This window comes from Tauraco erythrolophus, chromosome Z (genome assembly GCF_009769465.1).
Source record: "Tauraco erythrolophus isolate bTauEry1 chromosome Z, bTauEry1.pri, whole genome shotgun sequence".
In the NCBI taxonomy this organism is placed as follows: domain Eukaryota; kingdom Metazoa; phylum Chordata; class Aves; order Musophagiformes; family Musophagidae; genus Tauraco; species Tauraco erythrolophus.
The window spans coordinates 32,974,869-32,993,013 of record NC_141496.1 but is presented as its reverse complement, the minus strand read 5'-3'; the positions used below and the strand labels follow the sequence as shown (position 1 = coordinate 32,993,013).

Here is an 18,145-nt window from a genome sequence, read left to right as displayed (position 1 = left end):
GTGCTATCCTCATGTCCTCATATTGGCTTTTGGAAAAGCATTCTTAGTTTTTATGGAAGGAAATTCAGAAGGCTGGCTATTTATTTTGAGTAGTGTGCAACATGGCCACAACTTATTTTGAATTGTGTAAGTATAGGTAACACAGAGCTTCCTCTCTTGCAATAACCAGAAGTTATTACATAATGGCCTGCCTCAGTATGTCTGGTGATTTCCAGGAGGTCATTATAATTATTTCTATTTTATATGTGGAAACTGAGGCACAGGTCAATTAGTTTTGATTTTTGGCAGCTTATTTAAAGACACATACCTGTTTCAAAGCATCAAGGGCTGAGACTGCAGAAGTAGATGAGTTGGTTTGTGCACTGAGTTGCTAGTTCTATGTCATGTAGACACAATACATGAACTCTTGAGTCCTACCCTACTAGAAAATAGTTTTTAGACTATCCTATCCTGATTTTTTTTCAGTTGGGTGCTAAACCTTGGTGGCCTTTGAAGTCTTACCAGGTTACAGCGTTTCATCTGTATTCATCAAGAAAAAACTATTCACATTTTCAATCTCTTACATTACTTAAAACAAGATGAATATAAGCTAAGAATGACTGCGAGTGTCCATTGTTTTTTTAATCTATGTATCTGAGTGTTAAAAATTCAGTATTGTGCTTCCATTAAGTTATTTCTCTAGCTCACTGCTGAGATTATTAATAACTAATAGTTAAGGAGTCAGGCAAGTTTTCAGTACTCTTCGATCTGCAATCTACCATATCTTGCCTACCTAGGAAAGTTCTGATTCCAAAAGGCACTGATAGTTTGAGATCTCAAGGAAAAAGAAGTTTCTCTTAGTGCTTTTCCTCACCTTTACAAACAAGTATTTGGAAAAAATGCAGCTGATTTCTCTACAGTTCCATATTTTTCCTGAGGAGTACCTTGAAGGTTAAGTAGTAAATTCAGTTTTCTCTTCGCTGTATTCCTTGGTGATTTGTGTTTAGTTTATTTATATAGCTACATATTGTGAAATAGATAACAGTATAGATAAAATAAGAGACTTACCATTGCTGATTGCTTGTTAACATGACAAAATTGAGTGTTTTCTAGATTTGTTCCGTCTTTAAAACTCAGGGGAAAAGAAATTGAAATAGCCTGTTAGTCCATGCACCAACTCATTGATAAAATGATGTGAAAGTAATGGATTGGTCAAAGTCTGTTCAGTATAAACAACAAACCTGTTAATATCAAATGGAATGTGTTGAGTGCTGTGTTAAACTGGAAGTTACTTGTAGGATATTGTTTCCCCACGTCATAAGAATAGCTTGCTGGTACCTTCTTCTACATGTTGAGTGTATCAAATAGCACATGGTCTTGAGAAAGTTAAATGATCTTACAAAGAAGTCAAGGCTATAAAGCAGAAGCTAAACTTTTGTTGTTTGCTGTATACAAGTTGTGATGGTTTGATTTGGCGGGGGGAGGGGGGGGTGGGGGTGTTGTCTGGTGGCAGGTGCTGGCCACCAGATCGAACTCCCATCCCCCTCAGGGTTTGAGCCAGTTGGCGCCTCTGCGAATTGCCCTATTTACATTGGGACAAAGGAACCGGAAAGGTGTGCCTTTGCCGAGGAGAGGGGAGGAGGGCGCTGCCCCCGCTCCCGGCCAGGCAGCTGCCCGCGCTGGGCCGGTGCCACCTGCTGAGTATGGCAGTGGCAGAGCTGCCAGGGGAACTCAGGGAGCACCCTGCTCCCGAGGTGCCCACTGGGCTGAGTTCACCCAGAGAGGACTGAGATCTGAGAGAAACGGCTACACAGACACCAGGTCAGTGAAGATGGAACGGGACGAGGTGTGCTGGAGCTGAGTTTACCCCTGCAACTGGTGGCGAGATTGCAGGTGGCCCCCCTGCAGCCAGGACAGTCTTGGTGGAGCAGAGACCCACTCGTGGCCCGTGGAGAAGCCTACGCTGGAGAAGAGATGCCCAGATAGCTCAGTTGGTAGAGCATGAGACACCTTTAGAGTCTGTGTGACGACCCACGCCAGAGCGAGTGGCAACAACTCCCGAAGAATCCGAGACTGTGGTAAAGCCCGCACGGAGCAATCCAATGGGGAAGGATTGCATCCTGCGGGTAGGACTCACGCTGGAGAAGTTTGTGCATTTTCCTTGTGAGTAGGGGATCCACTGGAGCAAGGGAAAATGGTGTAAGGACTCCTTCTCCTTTAAGAAAGGAGGAGCAGTAACAACATGGGATGAACTGACTTGCACTCCCCCATTCCCTGTCCCCATGCGCTGCTGGGGGGAGGAGGTAGAGCCGGGAAGAAAAGGAAAGGGGGGTGGAGAGTTGTTGTTTTAAGATCTGGCCTTGTTTTCTTTTTATCCTCTTAAGTAACTGGTTTTGCTTGTCTTTATTCTTTTAAGTAACTGTTAATAAATTGGTTTGCTTTAAGAAAGCCGAGTCTGTTTTGCCCGGGACCATGGTTGGTGGGTGCTTCCTCTGTTCTTGTCTCGACCCTCAGTCCTTTTATTATATTTTTCTCCTCTCCACTTTACTGGAGAAAGAGTGAGAGAATGGCTGTGTGGAGTTTAGTTGCTGGATCGGCCTAAACCACGACACAAGTGTAGGTGTTGCTCTCAGTTTTATGTACTTGCAAATGTGTATGTGTGTATAATAAAATAATGCTGTTATTAAAAAATGGACTGAAAACTCTTTTTTGTATGTTAGAAGTGTTAGTTACGAAAACGCGTTGTAAAAGTCTTCAGTTTTTCAAGTCCTCTGTCTTTTAGGGAGGTAGAGGAAGATAAGGAGCAAGGAACGAGGAGAGAGGGAAATTCATGCCCTGCTTGTGCCCACACAGAGAATTGCTGTTCTGGTTTCAGCATTTATACAGTCATAAATCATAGACTGTATCTTTCATTTCCTGCTGAACATATATTCAACATCTGAGTAGGATCAGGAGGCAATGAAAACGAAAGGTAGTAGCCTACTAAAAGGCTTTTTATTTCAAAACCAAAGATCATTTATCTGTAACAGACCAACCAACCAGTCTGTAACTCATCTGTGGCAGACTTCGCATGTAGCTCTCTGCTCCTTGGTGGGAATGGCCTGCTTAATTGAGCACGGAATTCGTTCATGAGCACAGGATGAATTGTTCTTTCAGGGTTTTGGTAGAATGCAGGTTCCTTTCTTCTCTTTCAAACCTGATAATCCTGGTCTCTAGCCACTTTCACAATGCACCCAGGCATTGGGCATTCCAGTAGTTGAGGTCTGTAGATGTTGTTTTACAAGCACAACTTGGAACTTGTCTGCCAGCTCTAATAGCTGTGCCGCTTAATAGAAACACAATACAGACAGAAAAAAAAAGTGTTATTTTACAGTTTTCAGTTACTTATAGCATATAGTGCTTATGGATTTCCACATACAGAACTGAGCTAGAGACATATGAGTGTGTGTGTGTGTCTGGAGAGAGAGAGATGTGAAATATATTAAAGGCATGCATTGAATTTTGTATTTGTAAATGTACATGCTGTTACTGCAGTATAATTCAAGCAAAGTAACATGGTATGTGTTATGGTGGGTTTTTCCCCCCCCAAATTATTATTTTGTGTAATGGTGTCTGCATCTAATGAGCTATGATTCTGTTAGCAAATGACACAGTCCAGAAGGAACAAGTTTGTAGCCCAGAACAATTGGTGCTGGGGCCGTGATATGCAAACTATACTCATTTGGGAAGGAGGCAAGAATGGAGGATGTGTTTTACTTTGAACTAGATCTAGTCTGGTCATACAGACTGAATGACCATTGACTATGGAAGTTTATTCTTGAAGTTCATAGTATGGTTTAATTTCATCCAGAAGGATTCCAGTTAGTGTGTACTGAGTCCACTCAGTCATGCAAACCAAAGCACTGTAAATGAAGACAACTAAATGATATACCTTGAGACCCATAGATTGCAAGGAAGCTGTTTGGCAGTTTAAATCTAAGAATTTGTGTCAAATAATAAATTCTGTGAAGTAAAAGACCAAATGACTCTGTGGTTACTTGCTAGTTTTTGTTTAAAGTAATGATTCTGTGTTTCAGAAAAGGAAAAAAAGAAGAGTTTGGTTGCCTGAATCTTGTTTTATTTGACTTAATTTAGAAATCAGTTAAATTCACAAATGTCTTTAATCTTGCAGCTTGAAACTCTTGCAGAGTTTTATTGCATAAACAAAGAGGTGCAATTTGTTGAGAGGGTAACTTACTCAGTGCAGTGACTGTCGTTGTACCTCTGCAATTCTCAATGACTGAAGTCCAGCATTTGCTAATCTCAAAAGAGCGGTAGGAGTTTCTACTGCTGGAATTACTTAAAAAAAACCAAAAAGGTTTTGACTTTTGAGCCATATTATGTGCACAATTGTCATCCCTAACCTCTCACCTCTGAGGCAGACACTTCGATTCTGTGTCATGCTCCAGTTTCTAAATTACTCCACTGTCACAAAGTGGCTCAAAGATTTGTAGGTGCTTTGCCTGAGTTGATTAATTTATGTGACTGTCCCAAACACTGGGTGGGTATGCAGCAATTGGTTTGACCTGTTTATCTTCAATGGAATTAAGTCTCTGATAATCTCTGGAGACTGTGGCATGCAGAAAAAATTCCCATGGTGTGATTTTTGGAGACTGCTGGTCTATTTGCAAATGTTAACAGAGAAGGCTGCCACCGACCATGCCTTCTGCTGTGTCTGTATCCATTAGTCTCACTGTTCAAACCTCTGGGTTTGCTGTTGTCTCACTCTGGGTTTTCTATGCCGTTACTTTTCTTGATCTGGTTAGAGGCAGCCATTCAGAAGCTTTGCAGTGTTTTGAACCGACTCATGTAGTGTATTCGAGGTGGTAGTGTTACCGAAAATCCGGAATAAGAAACTTATCAACACCAATGGGATGTAGATAAGCAGACACTTCTTTATTGCGGCGCCGGGTGCACGGGGGATATCTCCTCCTAGCGTGCGCACCTTGCACCAAAATTAAACTTCTTATATAGAGCTTACACATGCATAAACAAATTATTTCCCGAAAATCATTAGCATATTCTTCTCCTATTTCCGATTCTGCGCAATAAAATTTAGAATCATCTGGAAATGAGTCTGGGGTATAATATGGGTAGGTGGTCTATGAGTCGGTGGTCGTGATCTCCCCCTGCTGGAATTACATTTTGCTTAAGTTCACAGTTTCTGGTAATTACCTCATGGTTTCTTGGCAAGTACCCATAACTCGTTAAGGCTGGCCTTCTTCATTCTCATTAACCCAAACCTTGATAGCTACATGCATTCTTCTAGTTCTATGTAAGTATCATAAATCAATTGGTAGGTCAACTTGTACTCGTTATCTACTTTCTACATGATTCTAACTTATCCCTTTGGTCTTGGTACAGGATTATACAAAGGCTTTCATAGCAGCATCTGGTTACTGTACAAGCATACTTTTCATTGAAATATTTCTTATAGCTTTATATTATTAAAATCAATTGCAACCTATATTAATCACAAACTATTGATTAAATTCTAATTACTAAAATTCTAAGTATCAGTAACAGTAGGATATAGGGAATGTAGAGACCTAATTGCTTAATGGCACTGTTTTCAATACCTTTTGTTCCTCCAGACTTCCCCTGAACATTTCTGTGGGAATGATTTTAGCATTAGCATTTTCAAGTATTGATTGATCTGGATTTCTGGGAGGACAAAATAAAGGGGATTGGAAAAAGGTCAGTCACTTCTCCCTGTTTTTTCAGTAACTGTTAATGTTCTAGTATTTTCATTGTAATTATTCTGGGCTATTTTCTTGTTAGTTAATGTTATTGTTTGGCTTTCCACATATGATGTGATAATTTTTCTGTTCTTCTATAGGCAAGTAATTTAGCATAATTTTCTCACAGTTTTAGAAAAAATTACTATATGAAGGATTTTAAATTTCTAGACTTTTTTTTACTCCTTTCTGCTAGATCTGAATACTGCTAGATCTGCCTGCCTGTAAATTACAATATTGCAGTTCCAGTTCTGTGTTCAAGGTGGCAACATGCTTGTATTGGGAATTTGTTTAAAAATCCATTTAGTTCTAATGTCTTGTGTTCTGGTAAGAGTGGAAGAGATTTGGGGTGGGTGGGTTGATAATTACTTAAAACTGACAGTACTTCATTCCGGTGAGGCAAGGGTATGTCTTAGAAAACATTGGCAGTATTTTGAAAATTAATAGCAGCTGATTCAGAGGTACCAGGTAGTGTTTTTATGTGAGGCATGTGGCCACCAGTTCAGAAGAGGATCTCGCTAAGCACTGCTGGATTATCAGTGTATCAGGACATTCAGCATTCTGGCTATTTAAAACTAGAAAACAAAAGCGAACCACATGCATCAAGCATATCCATCTCAGTATTTCCGTTTCATCCAATTATACTGTACTGAGCCAAATAATCATCCTTTACTAAAGTGTAATTTGTATTCTGAGGAAGCTTGTTTACATAAAAATCATCCATTCTTTTGAGAAAGAATAAAAGAAAGGATCTAATGCTGCTTAGTTTAATAGTTCCCAAAGTATAGCTTAACTTAAACAGTTTTGCAATATCACAATAATTTATACAACCTTTATGTAAATTTGACTACAACTTAAAACCCCATTTCTGTTCTGTCTAATACAACTCTAATGGCTGTTCTAAAGAAAGTGAAAATTTATATTTAGATACTTTATAATGCCATTTTACAAATCATGACTCTTCTTTTGGTAACGTTTTTAGTGTGAGATTGACACAGTGGGGGAAGCTTTCGCATCTGCTAGTTCACATTGCTTTCTTTGGAGTGTGGTTGCAGCTTGAAATTAAAGGTACTCCTTTAATACTCTTCTTGATAATAACTGTTTTGTGAATTTGGCTTAATTTCTGGTTTATATCAAGGTGTATCACTTACTAATGGGTGGAATGTTCTGTTAGAAAATCTGCTTTAGTTAAGATGTTTAGCTTGGAGGTGATACAGTATTTTGCTTTGTGCTTACCAAAGAAAGCAAATGTTACTGGTGCTGCATATAGAAAATGTTTTTGCTTTGGGAAAAGTATGATTTAGGAAACTTAATAATGAGATTTAGAATATGTGGCACATCCAGTTCCTGATGTGGAATGACACAAGGCCATCAGTCATGTTTCCTGTAAAAACGCACAACTGATTGAGTACCCTCGGTGCTGATGAAGTGCTTACTGAGTGAATTTCTAAGCATTTAGTTGTCTTGTGCTGACGTTTGAAATGATTCACCCGCTAATGTGTTTGGGAAAAAATAATTCCTATTCCACAAATCCAGACTCATTAAAAAAATTTTGAAAGAAGGCTGCAGAAATTCAATTATGAAGTAGTATTGTGGCAAGTGACCTAGTCTGCAAATTGTGATTTAATATTCAGCAATGTTCACAACAAAATGATCTGACGCTGATTGAAATATTAGTAAATGAGTTGTTAAAATGAACATAATCCTGTTAGTCTAATCTGTTTATGGCAATGAAAAGTTGTATAATTGGTTGAAATGTGTAACATAAAGAGAAAAATATTTTTTTATAAATACTGTCAAATGCATTAAACCCAAGGATTTCTGGGAGTATTTTCTTTTGAGTCTGTGGTGAATGCTGTTGGAATTTTACTAGGGTGCTTATAATAGGTGTCACTGTGGATTTCTGAAGTCTAAGGCTTACAACTAAATAAAAGCAAAAAGATTTTGTTCCTCATTTGGAAATAATAGTCCAACCTCAGAGATCTCAGATAGTAATCTGGCCTTGGTAAACTTGCTATATTTTTACTGCATGTTTCACTTTTTTGCAAAACAGGCATTTTATTATTTGGGTATTTTGCAATTCTGTTATTCCAAATGGAAGACTGTGTGCCGCTCTTTAGCAGGAGACAGACTGACCTATCTGTCATTTGATATGGTCTTGTGATAAGTTTTGGAATTCCATTCATTTTTTCAAATGTGGTCAAAGTTATGACTTCACCTCTCATCAGTTACAGGCCAGATTTACTGCTTAATGCAGGTGCTGTGTTTTAATAGTAGGCTGCAGCAAGTGGGACGTAGCGCAGCTCCATGAATGTTATGCTAATCTCCTTAGATCAGAAAATCTAACAATTGATAAAATATATTTATTTACTGATTTATTGGAAGTAGCATTGTTTTAGATTGCTGCTGGGTGGAGTTTGTGGGGTTTTATTCCCCATTGAGTTTTCTTTCCCTTATCCTTTGTACGTTGGATTGGGGTTTTTTCCCTTTCTTCCTGAACAGCCATCCAGGATTATTACTGGAGCCTTTTTTGTTGTTTTTCTTGTTCATTCTCCACCCTCTTCCCCTTTGGAGTAGTGAGAGACTTCCTGTTTTGAGCAGATGGGTGAGGTGAAGTATGTTAATAGCTTCTGTTTGTGTGTCTGTGTCTTCTGCTGTGAAGACAACCATCTTCTAAAGAGAAATCAGTACAGCAGTTACCAGGAATGGTGTATGAATGTATGTACCTGCGGGAAGTGCTCCAGAGGTCTAGGGCTTCTGCCCTCCTTTTTCGGAACTGAACTGCACAGTTTAGTTTTCAGGCTATCAGTGCAGTAGTATCTGCAGAATATCTCTTGAAAAGTTATCAAACTTTATAATTGATTTGCTTGAGTTTAATGTCCAACAGCAAATGTTAGTTAGCTGAGTTGTTTAGCTAGTCAAAACTTTACAGTCAAATGCCTTAGTTTTTCAGCATGATACAGCTCTCTGTCAAGGTAAAAGTTTTCAAATTACTTTCTGGTTTTGGATTTTAATTGGGGGAAAAAAAATGTGGGGAAATGAAAAATAAATAAAAATCCTAGCAACCTTGTCTTTCAAAAAATGTCTGAGAGTTAAATTTTTGTATGTTCTTCCAAATTGTTTGCAAGGCAATCTTTTTTTTAATTTCCTTAACAAGTTCCTTGTGAAAGCACTTCAGCCCACAGAGGAGGAGTTTTCCTTGCCTTCTGAATGGCTAAGGAAAAAGGAGAAACTGACACTTTTCTTCTGAAAGCTACTAATTCATTCTGTAAGACGAGGTTTGTTCTGAAGAAGCATTTATTATGGGGTACACTAGAATATGAACTAGGCTTTTTGTTGTTTCCTGGTAGCTGCCTGCACGAATGTTTTTATTACATGGTGTACAATAAATGTGAGGAAGCATACCCCTCATAGGCACGCCCTCCTTTGGGTTAAAAACTGGCTGGATGGCCGGGCCCAAAGAGTGGTGGTAAATGGGGCTAAATCCGGCTGGAGGCCGGTCACCAGTGGGGTTCCGCAGGGCTCAGTGCTGGGTCCAGTTCTGTTTAACATCTTTATCAATGACCTGGATGAGGGGATTGAATGTACCCTCAGTAAATTTGCGGACGACACCAAGTTGGGAGGCTGTGTCGATCTGCTCGAGGGTAGGGAGGCCCTTCAGAGGGATTTGAACAGACTGGATAATTGGGCTGAGGCCAATGGCATGAGCTTTAATAAGGCCAAGTGCAGAGTCCTTCACTTGGGCTATAAAAACCCCAAGCATCGCTATAGGCTCGGAGAAGAGTGGCTGGAGAGCTGCCTGGCGGAGAAGGACCTGGGGGTGTTGGTTGACTACCAGCTTGATATGAGCCAGCAGTGTGCCCAGGTGGCCAAAAAGGCCAATGGGATACTGGCGTGTATCAAGAATAGTGTGACCAGCAGGAGCAGGGAAGTGATCCTGCCCCTGTACTCGGCACTGGTGAGGCCGCACCTGGAATATTGTGTCCAGTTTTGGGCCCCTCGCTTTAAGAGAGATATTGAGCTCCTGGAGCGAGTCCAAAGAAGGGCGACTAAACTGGTCAAGGGGCTGGAAAATAAAACTTATGAGGAGCGGCTGAGGGAGTTGGGGCTGTTTAGCCTGGAGAAGAGGAGGCTGAGGGGAGACCTGATTACAGCCTACAAATACTTGAGAAAAGATGGTGGGAAGGTAGGGGAAGGGCTCTTTACATTAGTGTTGGGTGATAGAACAAGAGGAAATGGGTATAAGCTTAGTCAGGGGAGATTCAGGTTGGATGTTAGAAAGTATTTCTTCTCTGAAAGGGTTGTCAGCCACTGGAATAGGCTGCCCAGGGAATAGGGTGGATGAACTGCTTAGGGATATGGTTTAATGGGGATTAGGGATGGTTGGACTCGATTATCTCTAAGGTCTTTTCCAACCTAGAAATCTATGAAATCTATGAAAATTTGTGAGATTTAGTTGTTGTGAAGTAAGAAATTGCTCATAGGCAGTTATTGAAGACTGCCTAATGAATTTAAATCATATTCTATTTTTTTTTTCTTATGTTTAAAATGGAGTCAGTTTGACTTGCTGGATATAGTTTTTTTCTGTGTTATGAACTATAGAACACTAGCTTCAATTCACATCAAAGAGTTTAAGGAGGTTTTTGATCCAGTTAAAAATACAGATGTTTTAAAACAGTTTATTTCAGCAGGTAAAATGCACAGATATAAGTGCTGTGTTGTACTTACTGTAGTGACTGCAGGTCTTTCAGATGCACCCAGCACTTGGGCAAATTTTGCAGCCTATTCCACTGTGCTGGAAATAAACTAGTGTCAGCATTAGCTAATACAAACTAGATTAGACTGCATACTCATAGTGGTCTTCATTCCAATATTTTCCATTATTTTCAGAGCAATTTTCAGATGAGGCTTCTTGCAAGAGAAGCATCTGTGGCTTTTTGAGCAGTTTTGAGTTAGACAGGTACTGTAAAGGTATGGATAAAAAGGCAATAAATATATCTGCTCACTTGTATCCTCAAGTACATTTGGTCATTCTTGTTAGAGTAGTTGCTGGAGGTCTTAGAATAGATGAAAAAGAGTAAATACACTGTAAAACACATTTTAAAGCCTTGTTTCATTAATTTGCCAATCTTGGAACACAGCTGTAACACTTGTAAAGTTTTAAGGGTTTTTGAACTTGCTAGTGGAAAACTTTAGATTGATTTAAGTGGTTAGGGTGGTGAGGGCACAAGGATTTGTTTTTCAGTCAGTGGAAATTGTAAGCTATTTCTCTGAAGACAGCCAAAACCATTCAAGAAGAGTCATGGCCATCTTTCCAATTTGCAGTTCTTTCAAAGAATAAAGCAAAAGAAAGAGTTTTGAGAGTAAAGGAAGATGGCTGTGCATAGCATAAAGAAGCACTTCATCAAGAAGCACTTGTGCTCTCCCTACCCCCTCAAGCACATTAATTTTGGATTTTAAGGACAGATTAATCTTTGTTTGAGTAGAACCCTGATAGCCCAGAAAATTTTGTAATCAAGCAGGACCTTTCTCAGTATAGATGAGAGAACAGGCAAAAAGCCTGCACGATTTGTTCAAGGTAGTGGAATCTCTTGGGACTGGATAGAAGACTCTTGAAGGGGTGACGTTTGAAACACCACACTCAGATTACTAAGCAACACTCTTCAGTAAAAAAGTATTATGCTTGAATTTGCTTTTGAAAAGATGATAGAAGATCTGAAGAGCCTGATTGTTCTGTGAAATAAGAAAATCAATTCCTTACAGCAACAAAGGAAAGGATACATACAGTGCTGCAACCTTGATGAAGAATGTAATACTGGGGATTAGCAAAAAATATTCTTTGGCTGTCCTTGAGAAATATTTTACTGAGTTTCACTTCTGTATGGTTGACTGCTGGCTGCGAAATACCGAGTTCTAAAGTATGTTAACCACCAGTATTCAAGCCTTTCAGTGAGCCATGCTGGTTTTGGTGTAGATCCTTTTCTGGTCCCCTTACTTTAAATAAAGAAGAAAATCAGATTTTCATGAAAGCCAAGATCAGTTCTGGATATATTTCTATATATGACACATTAGACTCTCAGATCCTTAGGAAGATCAACATTTAATTTAATTTTAAGGACCTTGATCAATATGCAGATGAAGCCATGTTTCGTATCACAAGCAGGATCAGGTATTGGCTAATAAATTTCTTTACAGAAAATATAAAATGAAATAGCTTAGTGTATTTGCATGCAGAAGCAAATGGAGAGAAGAGAGGCTATTGTAAATTTATGCTGTATATAAAAAGTAGACTTGCTAGATATAGAAAACAGACTTGAGAGAATTTATTTTCTTTCTTCTGGGACAGTCTAAAAAAGGAAGAAACATGGTGTTCCTTGTCCATGCTAAAGACAGACGAACTTGTTTCTCTTCTCTGTAGCGGGGGTTTTTATCTGGGATAATTTCTTAAAGCTTCAATATATCTTATTTTTGAATTTGTTTCTTGTGTCTGTGTCATGTGCAGAGTGTTCACAATAATTCCATTTTTCTATATTAGATGCTAAGGATTTTTTTTTTGACACTGCCCTGTCACAGAAACGAATGCGTATCTGAACTCTCAAACAATATTTGAAACTGGTAGTAATTGTTACGAATAATTCCTAGGCAATTTGCATTTTGTAAGAGGTTTCCCTTTAGGAACCTTTGACTGTTTGCATTCGAAAGAAAAACAAAATCCCAAACTCACATCTGCAACAGTAATTCCGTCTTTACAGCCTGATCTGTAGTTTGTAGCTATTTAGCTGTAATTGTCCTCAAATAGGAAGTAGAAGCAACTAAAAGATTTTTGCGAATGTTTTATTTGTAAATGTTGAGGATAAATGAACATCCACTGAACAGATAGGAAAAAGGAGCAAATTCATGCTGTAAGGGGATTTTTTGCATTATATTTATTCAGTCAGTACAGGATCATGGCTATGAGGATTTCTCAAAAGTGGAATCATTAAGTTTTTGTGGATATGTTGTAAACCAGTGCTCTTGGTTGCTGTTGCTTTTTTCATTAGAGTGTATTTTTCACTTCCTGTCCAACAACAGCAGCTAAATGTCTATCTGTATTTTTATGCTCAGATGTTTTCTCTCACAGTGTTAGTGTCGTGGTTTAGCCTAGCCAGCAGCTAACCTACCACGCAGCAGCTCCCTCACTCTTCGGTCAGAATGTGTCCCCTAAGCCTTCGTGTCTCAAGGCTGAACGAACCCAGTTCTCTCAGCCTTTCCTCATGTGACAGGCTTCCCAGTCCTTTCATCATCTTTGTGGCCCTTCTCTGGACCCTCTCCAGCTTTTCTACTTCTTTTTTGTATAGTGGGAAGCAAAACTGGACACAATGTGCCAGGTGTGGAGTGGAATAATGACTTCTTTATCTCTGCTGGTGATGCCCTTGTTGATGCAACTCAGCAACCTGTTGGCTTTCTTTGCTGCAGCAGCACAGTTTGCTCATACTGAGCTTGGTGTTCACCAGGACCCCCCAGGTCCTTTTCCACAGAGCTGCTACCCAGCCGGGTAGCTCCCAGCCTGTGCTGCACTCCTGGATTATGTTTTCCCAGGTGCAAGACCTTAAGCTCTCCTTGTTGAACTTCATTAAGGTTCTTGTTAGCCCACTCTTCCAACCTATCCAGGTCTTCCTGCAGGATGGCTCTCCCTTCCAAAGTGTCTATTTCCCAACTCAGTTCGATATCATCATCAGACTTCATCAGGGCACATTTGATCCCATCATCCAGATCACAGATCACTTGTGAAGATGTTAAACAGTGTTGGGCCCAGTATTGATCCCTGGGGGACCCCCGATTTGTGACAGGTTGCCAGTTTGAAAAGGAGCTATTTACCACTACTCTCTGGGTGCAGCTTGTCAGCCAGTTCCCCACCCACCACACAGACCATTTGTCTAGACCATAACACATCAGTTTCTCTCGGAGGAGGCTGTGGGAAATCGATCAAAAACCCTGGAGAAATCCAGGTAGACAATGTCCTCCATTCACCCCGCATCAACCGAGCAGATTACTCTGTTGTAAAAGATGATCAGGTTTGTCAAGCATGATTTGCCCTTGGTGAATCCGTGCTGGCTTTTCCCAATCATGTGCTTCGTTTGACTTGTGATAGCCCCCAGGAGGATCTGTTCCATAACTTTCCCAGGGATTCAAGTAAGACTCATAAGCCTATAATTTTCTGGATTCCTCCTTTAAGCCCTTCTTGTAGGTGGGGGTGACATTAGCCATCTTCCAATCTTCTGGGAGGTCCCCTGATCTCCACAATTTTTGATGTTCCCTTCAACTCAGTGAGTACTAGTTTTGTAATTTGTAAGCGCTCTGAAGAGCTCCAGAAACAAACGTCTTATTTGTATATGAAGAAGTACTGTATCACAAGGAAATAATACTTTTTTTTTCATAGAATCAAAGAATAATTCAATTGGAAGAGAATTCCTGTGGTCATCTGGTGAAGCCTTCTTTGCAAAGCTGGTTCAGCCACAGGTTGCTCAGGGCTTTGTACAGTTATGTTTTGAAAACTTCCAAGGATAAAAACTTCTATGGCATAACCTCTCTAGGCAAGCTTTTCCAGTTTTTCTTAGTGTTGTGGTTTCAAAATCCATTCTCAGTCCTGGATGCCAAAGTTGCCAAATATGTGGTTCTGAGCTACCAAAACGTCTCTGCAGAGGTATGAAAATAACGTGTGAAGAGTGGCTAGAAATGAAAGGAGTCAAGCATGTCACTGGATCTGATCTCTTACCTTTGGATTAAAAAAAAAAAAAGTGAGAGAAGCTTAAGACAATGAATGATGCCTGGTAAAAAATCTCCACTATCCAGTGTCAGAATTTTTTCTGGTATTGTTTCTTCATGCAGAGAAAGAAGAGGGACTGATCTGTTTGAAGCTGGTTTCTGCATCTTCTAGCAGAAAATTGACATTATCTGTAATTTGGGCCACTCTTCATTGTCATGATCCAGTCACTCATTGTTTTATTCTTACCATCATCCCTGTGTGGGAGTGAAAAGGGCATGTCGATGGCATTTGTACATTTTCATGGTAATTTACAATTACTTCTGGAATGATTTAATTATTTTGAGACCTCCATATCACCCCAAATTCAGGTGTTGAGTGTGGCATCTTCTTCCCAGAGCTGACAGGCCAGAAGTTACAAAGTGGGACTTTCTCCCACCTGGAAATTAAATGGGAATATTCTACAGAGTGGCAACAGATCAGCTCTCTAACAGATTTCCTCACCAGTTGAAGTGAGTTTAAATAAGATGGTGAGTTGTATTTTACGATTTCTTCCACCCTTAACAGTCTTCTACTAGAGTAAGGTCAAACTGACCTGTTCATTCACAGCAAACTAATGCTGTGATGCTTCTTAGAGCTATTGTTCCAGATTTTCAACAAAATTATTTCATTGCGTACATTAGACTTCTCATAATTTCAACTGGGAGAAATGGCTTGAACTCTGGACACTTATAAGTGGACTATGTTATGAGTGATAGTCCAGAAGTTCAAGGAGCTGTGCTCTCAATTGATTTGGACTTCTCTGAGGAAGTATGTCTATCACATTTTTGTTGTGAAATTCTTACGATGAAACAATATATGACTGCCTCAAAGATGGAGCTTTTACCATCCAGTTTTAGTGATATCTAGCTGTATAAAGACTGGACAGCTTGTATAACAATAATAGCAATATGTGATGAATTTGCTGAATTCTATGCTGTCTTTATTATACACTTTTTCCAAGAATTTAAAATTTTCTATTAAGGATCTCTGTCTCAAGACCCTACTCAAAAATACTTTTTTGGTCCATTAAAGATAACTTTGCAGCAACCATACTTATGTTGGGTTGTGTAAACATGGATCTTTGTTTTCATTCCCAAACAGCCTGACATTGAGCTCGTCCTGATTTCCAAAGCTAAAAGAAAAGTCACTTGCTATCTTTTACATCTCTTCCCTCTTGGATATGCCAGCTTTCTGCAGTGGAAAAGGAATCAGTGCAATCAAATCTCTGTTTTGAGGATTTCAAAATTTCCTGAAATGATGAGGGAAATTCTCCTTGGTTAGTGTATTGATGATTTTATTAATTATTTGTTTCTTTTATTTTCAGACCCTTTGTTTCAAAGGCTATTCAAAATATTGAATTATCAAATTGTCTCCAAATGGTTAGAGCACTAGCATGTACTTCCCAGTGCACAGTTACAAGCCTCAGGCAATTGCTGTTTTTATTTGAAAATCTGTGAACTGTTGTAGGAGTTTCCTGTCTCTCTCTGGTTTAGCAAATTATGGATTTAGTGTGGTCTGATTTCTCTATCTTCTCTTGTCTTTGTATGAACAGAAGATGTAAGACTTCCATCCCGATTTTATTATTGTCATCTATGCTTCCTTCCTGATGGTTTTTCCTTATAGTGCCTTTTCTAGATACTTTCTTCATTTACTGGCATTTGACTTTCATTTGGACATCAAGGAATTTCTTTATGCTTGGGGAGTTAGTTTGATCTTAAAAGATGGAGACAAAAGCCCTTGTGTCGACTGGTTGGTTGGGTTTTAGGTCCACATGATTTTTTTTCTGTTACTCATCTAATGTCAGAAGTGATATTGTCCACAGAAGCCAAAGGGCTATAACTCTGAGCTTTTCAGCTAGACTGCTTCTAAAGGAAGATACATGGTCCTCAGCCTGGTGTTTTAGGCCAATTAAATTTGAGTGGTTTATTCTCAAAATAATTGGATTCTCACTCAAATCTGTGTTTCATAATAACCCTAGGTGATTCTCTGTGTGCGGCTTGGATTAGTGTAGATTAACCTGAAGTAGTAGGTTGAGACTTATGTTTACTCACTCCTGTTAGAGTTCACCAACCTGAACAGAGAATCCTTGGCAACACTGTTGAATGCATCCAGGTGCTTTTTAAAATCTCTTGATGCAGGCCAGATCTTTGCAACAGCTCTTGTCTGTTTAATGAGATTTGAAACTGTTTACTGTGTGTTTATGAACACCATAAGCCAAATGAAGCATTCCTCTCAAGTGTGACTGAATGTGTTCTTGTCATTGGATGTTTATCTTAATTTACTATCCTTGTGTTTTTTGCTACGTTTGTGTCTTTTTTCTTTTCCAGAATACAACACATTTTCAAATGCATTGAAGAGATGCCGTAGCCAAAAGAACTCTGTGTTCAGTGAGCGAACAGATGAAGCATATGCTGCTCAATATTTTCAGGTAATGAAACTTCAGTGCCAGTTTGTGAAATCTAAGTTACTGTTGTTTGCTTGACTTTAGTCACCAGGTCAGTTAGAAAGATAGCTTAGGTTTATTCAGAAGGTGGTCAGGACCTTGGTAATTTAAATACCAAATAATTTAGGGTCAGATTGATAGAAAAAAGATACAGCTCATCTTCTATTTTTCTTCTGCTCCTTTCCTTTTAGTTTTATGGTTGTCTGTCTCAACAACAGAGTATGATGCAGGATTTTGTGAGAACAGCCACTTATCACAGAGCTATCCTACAGAACCACATAGATTTTGCAGACAAGGTAAGCTCTATTAAGAGTCTTAAATGTTCCCATATGCTGCCTAGGCTCTAAACTTCAACTTGCCCTGTAGAGCAACACTGGAGCCTTTTCTCACCTGAGACTTTGTGCATGAATATACTAATTCATATGTGCTTTAAATTATTAATGTTATTGTTAAGCACATGAATGATAATGCATGATGGTGATGGTACATCCTGATGGTGAATGGCGCCAAACATAGATCCAAACACGAGCTACAAATTCCTCTACTGTCTTCTGTGGACATTCTGAGAACCTACATGTATATGTTTCTTGATATTGTGGGCTGTCATCATTCCATTTGGCATCTTGGAGCACATACACAATATTAGTTTCCTTATATTAATTGTTAACTGTGTATTTGCTATTGTGTCGTACAGTCTCTTGCAAATGTCTGCAAAGGTGTTCGAGTTTGTGTCTTTTATGGAGGTCTACACTGAGTGTTTTTGCACCCCACAGTCATTGCAAACTGAGGAAGTACATAAGTGGCTGCTGTGACTCCATTTGTACAAGGCAAAGATTTGGAAACAATGATTTAAAACTTCAGATGTCAAATTCATCTCTAAAATATGTATATAGATCTTGAAGATTACAGTAATTAGTACAACAATGATTATTACTACTTTATCTAGTCCTCTGCCTCTCACATTGTCAAAGCCAGATACTTCAGCCAAAGACAAAAGAAAATTTACATTGGAGAGAAGTAGGATAATCTGTATCTCAGTCACAGATGTAGTTTTCTAATTTCATTGTTTTAGACTCCTTGAAACATAAAGCATAAGATTAGTATATTTTATAATTTTTTTAACTTTTTTTTCCTATTGCAATGAGTCACACTAACTAGAGA

The 18,145-nt window shown here is 39.1% G+C and overlaps 1 protein-coding gene across 1 annotated transcript in view; it reads left to right on the top strand.

Annotated features, from left to right (window-relative positions):
* Positions 1 to 18,145, top strand: part of LOC104381590 (histone-arginine methyltransferase CARM1) — a 74,306-nt gene that overhangs the window by 18,186 nt on the left and 37,975 nt on the right. The window contains exons 3-4 of the mRNA XM_086629324.1: positions 16,869 to 16,969; positions 17,176 to 17,280. Coding sequence (XP_086485450.1) covers positions 16,869 to 16,969; positions 17,176 to 17,280 — 206 coding nt within the window. The remainder of the gene's footprint in view (positions 1 to 16,868; positions 16,970 to 17,175; positions 17,281 to 18,145) is intronic.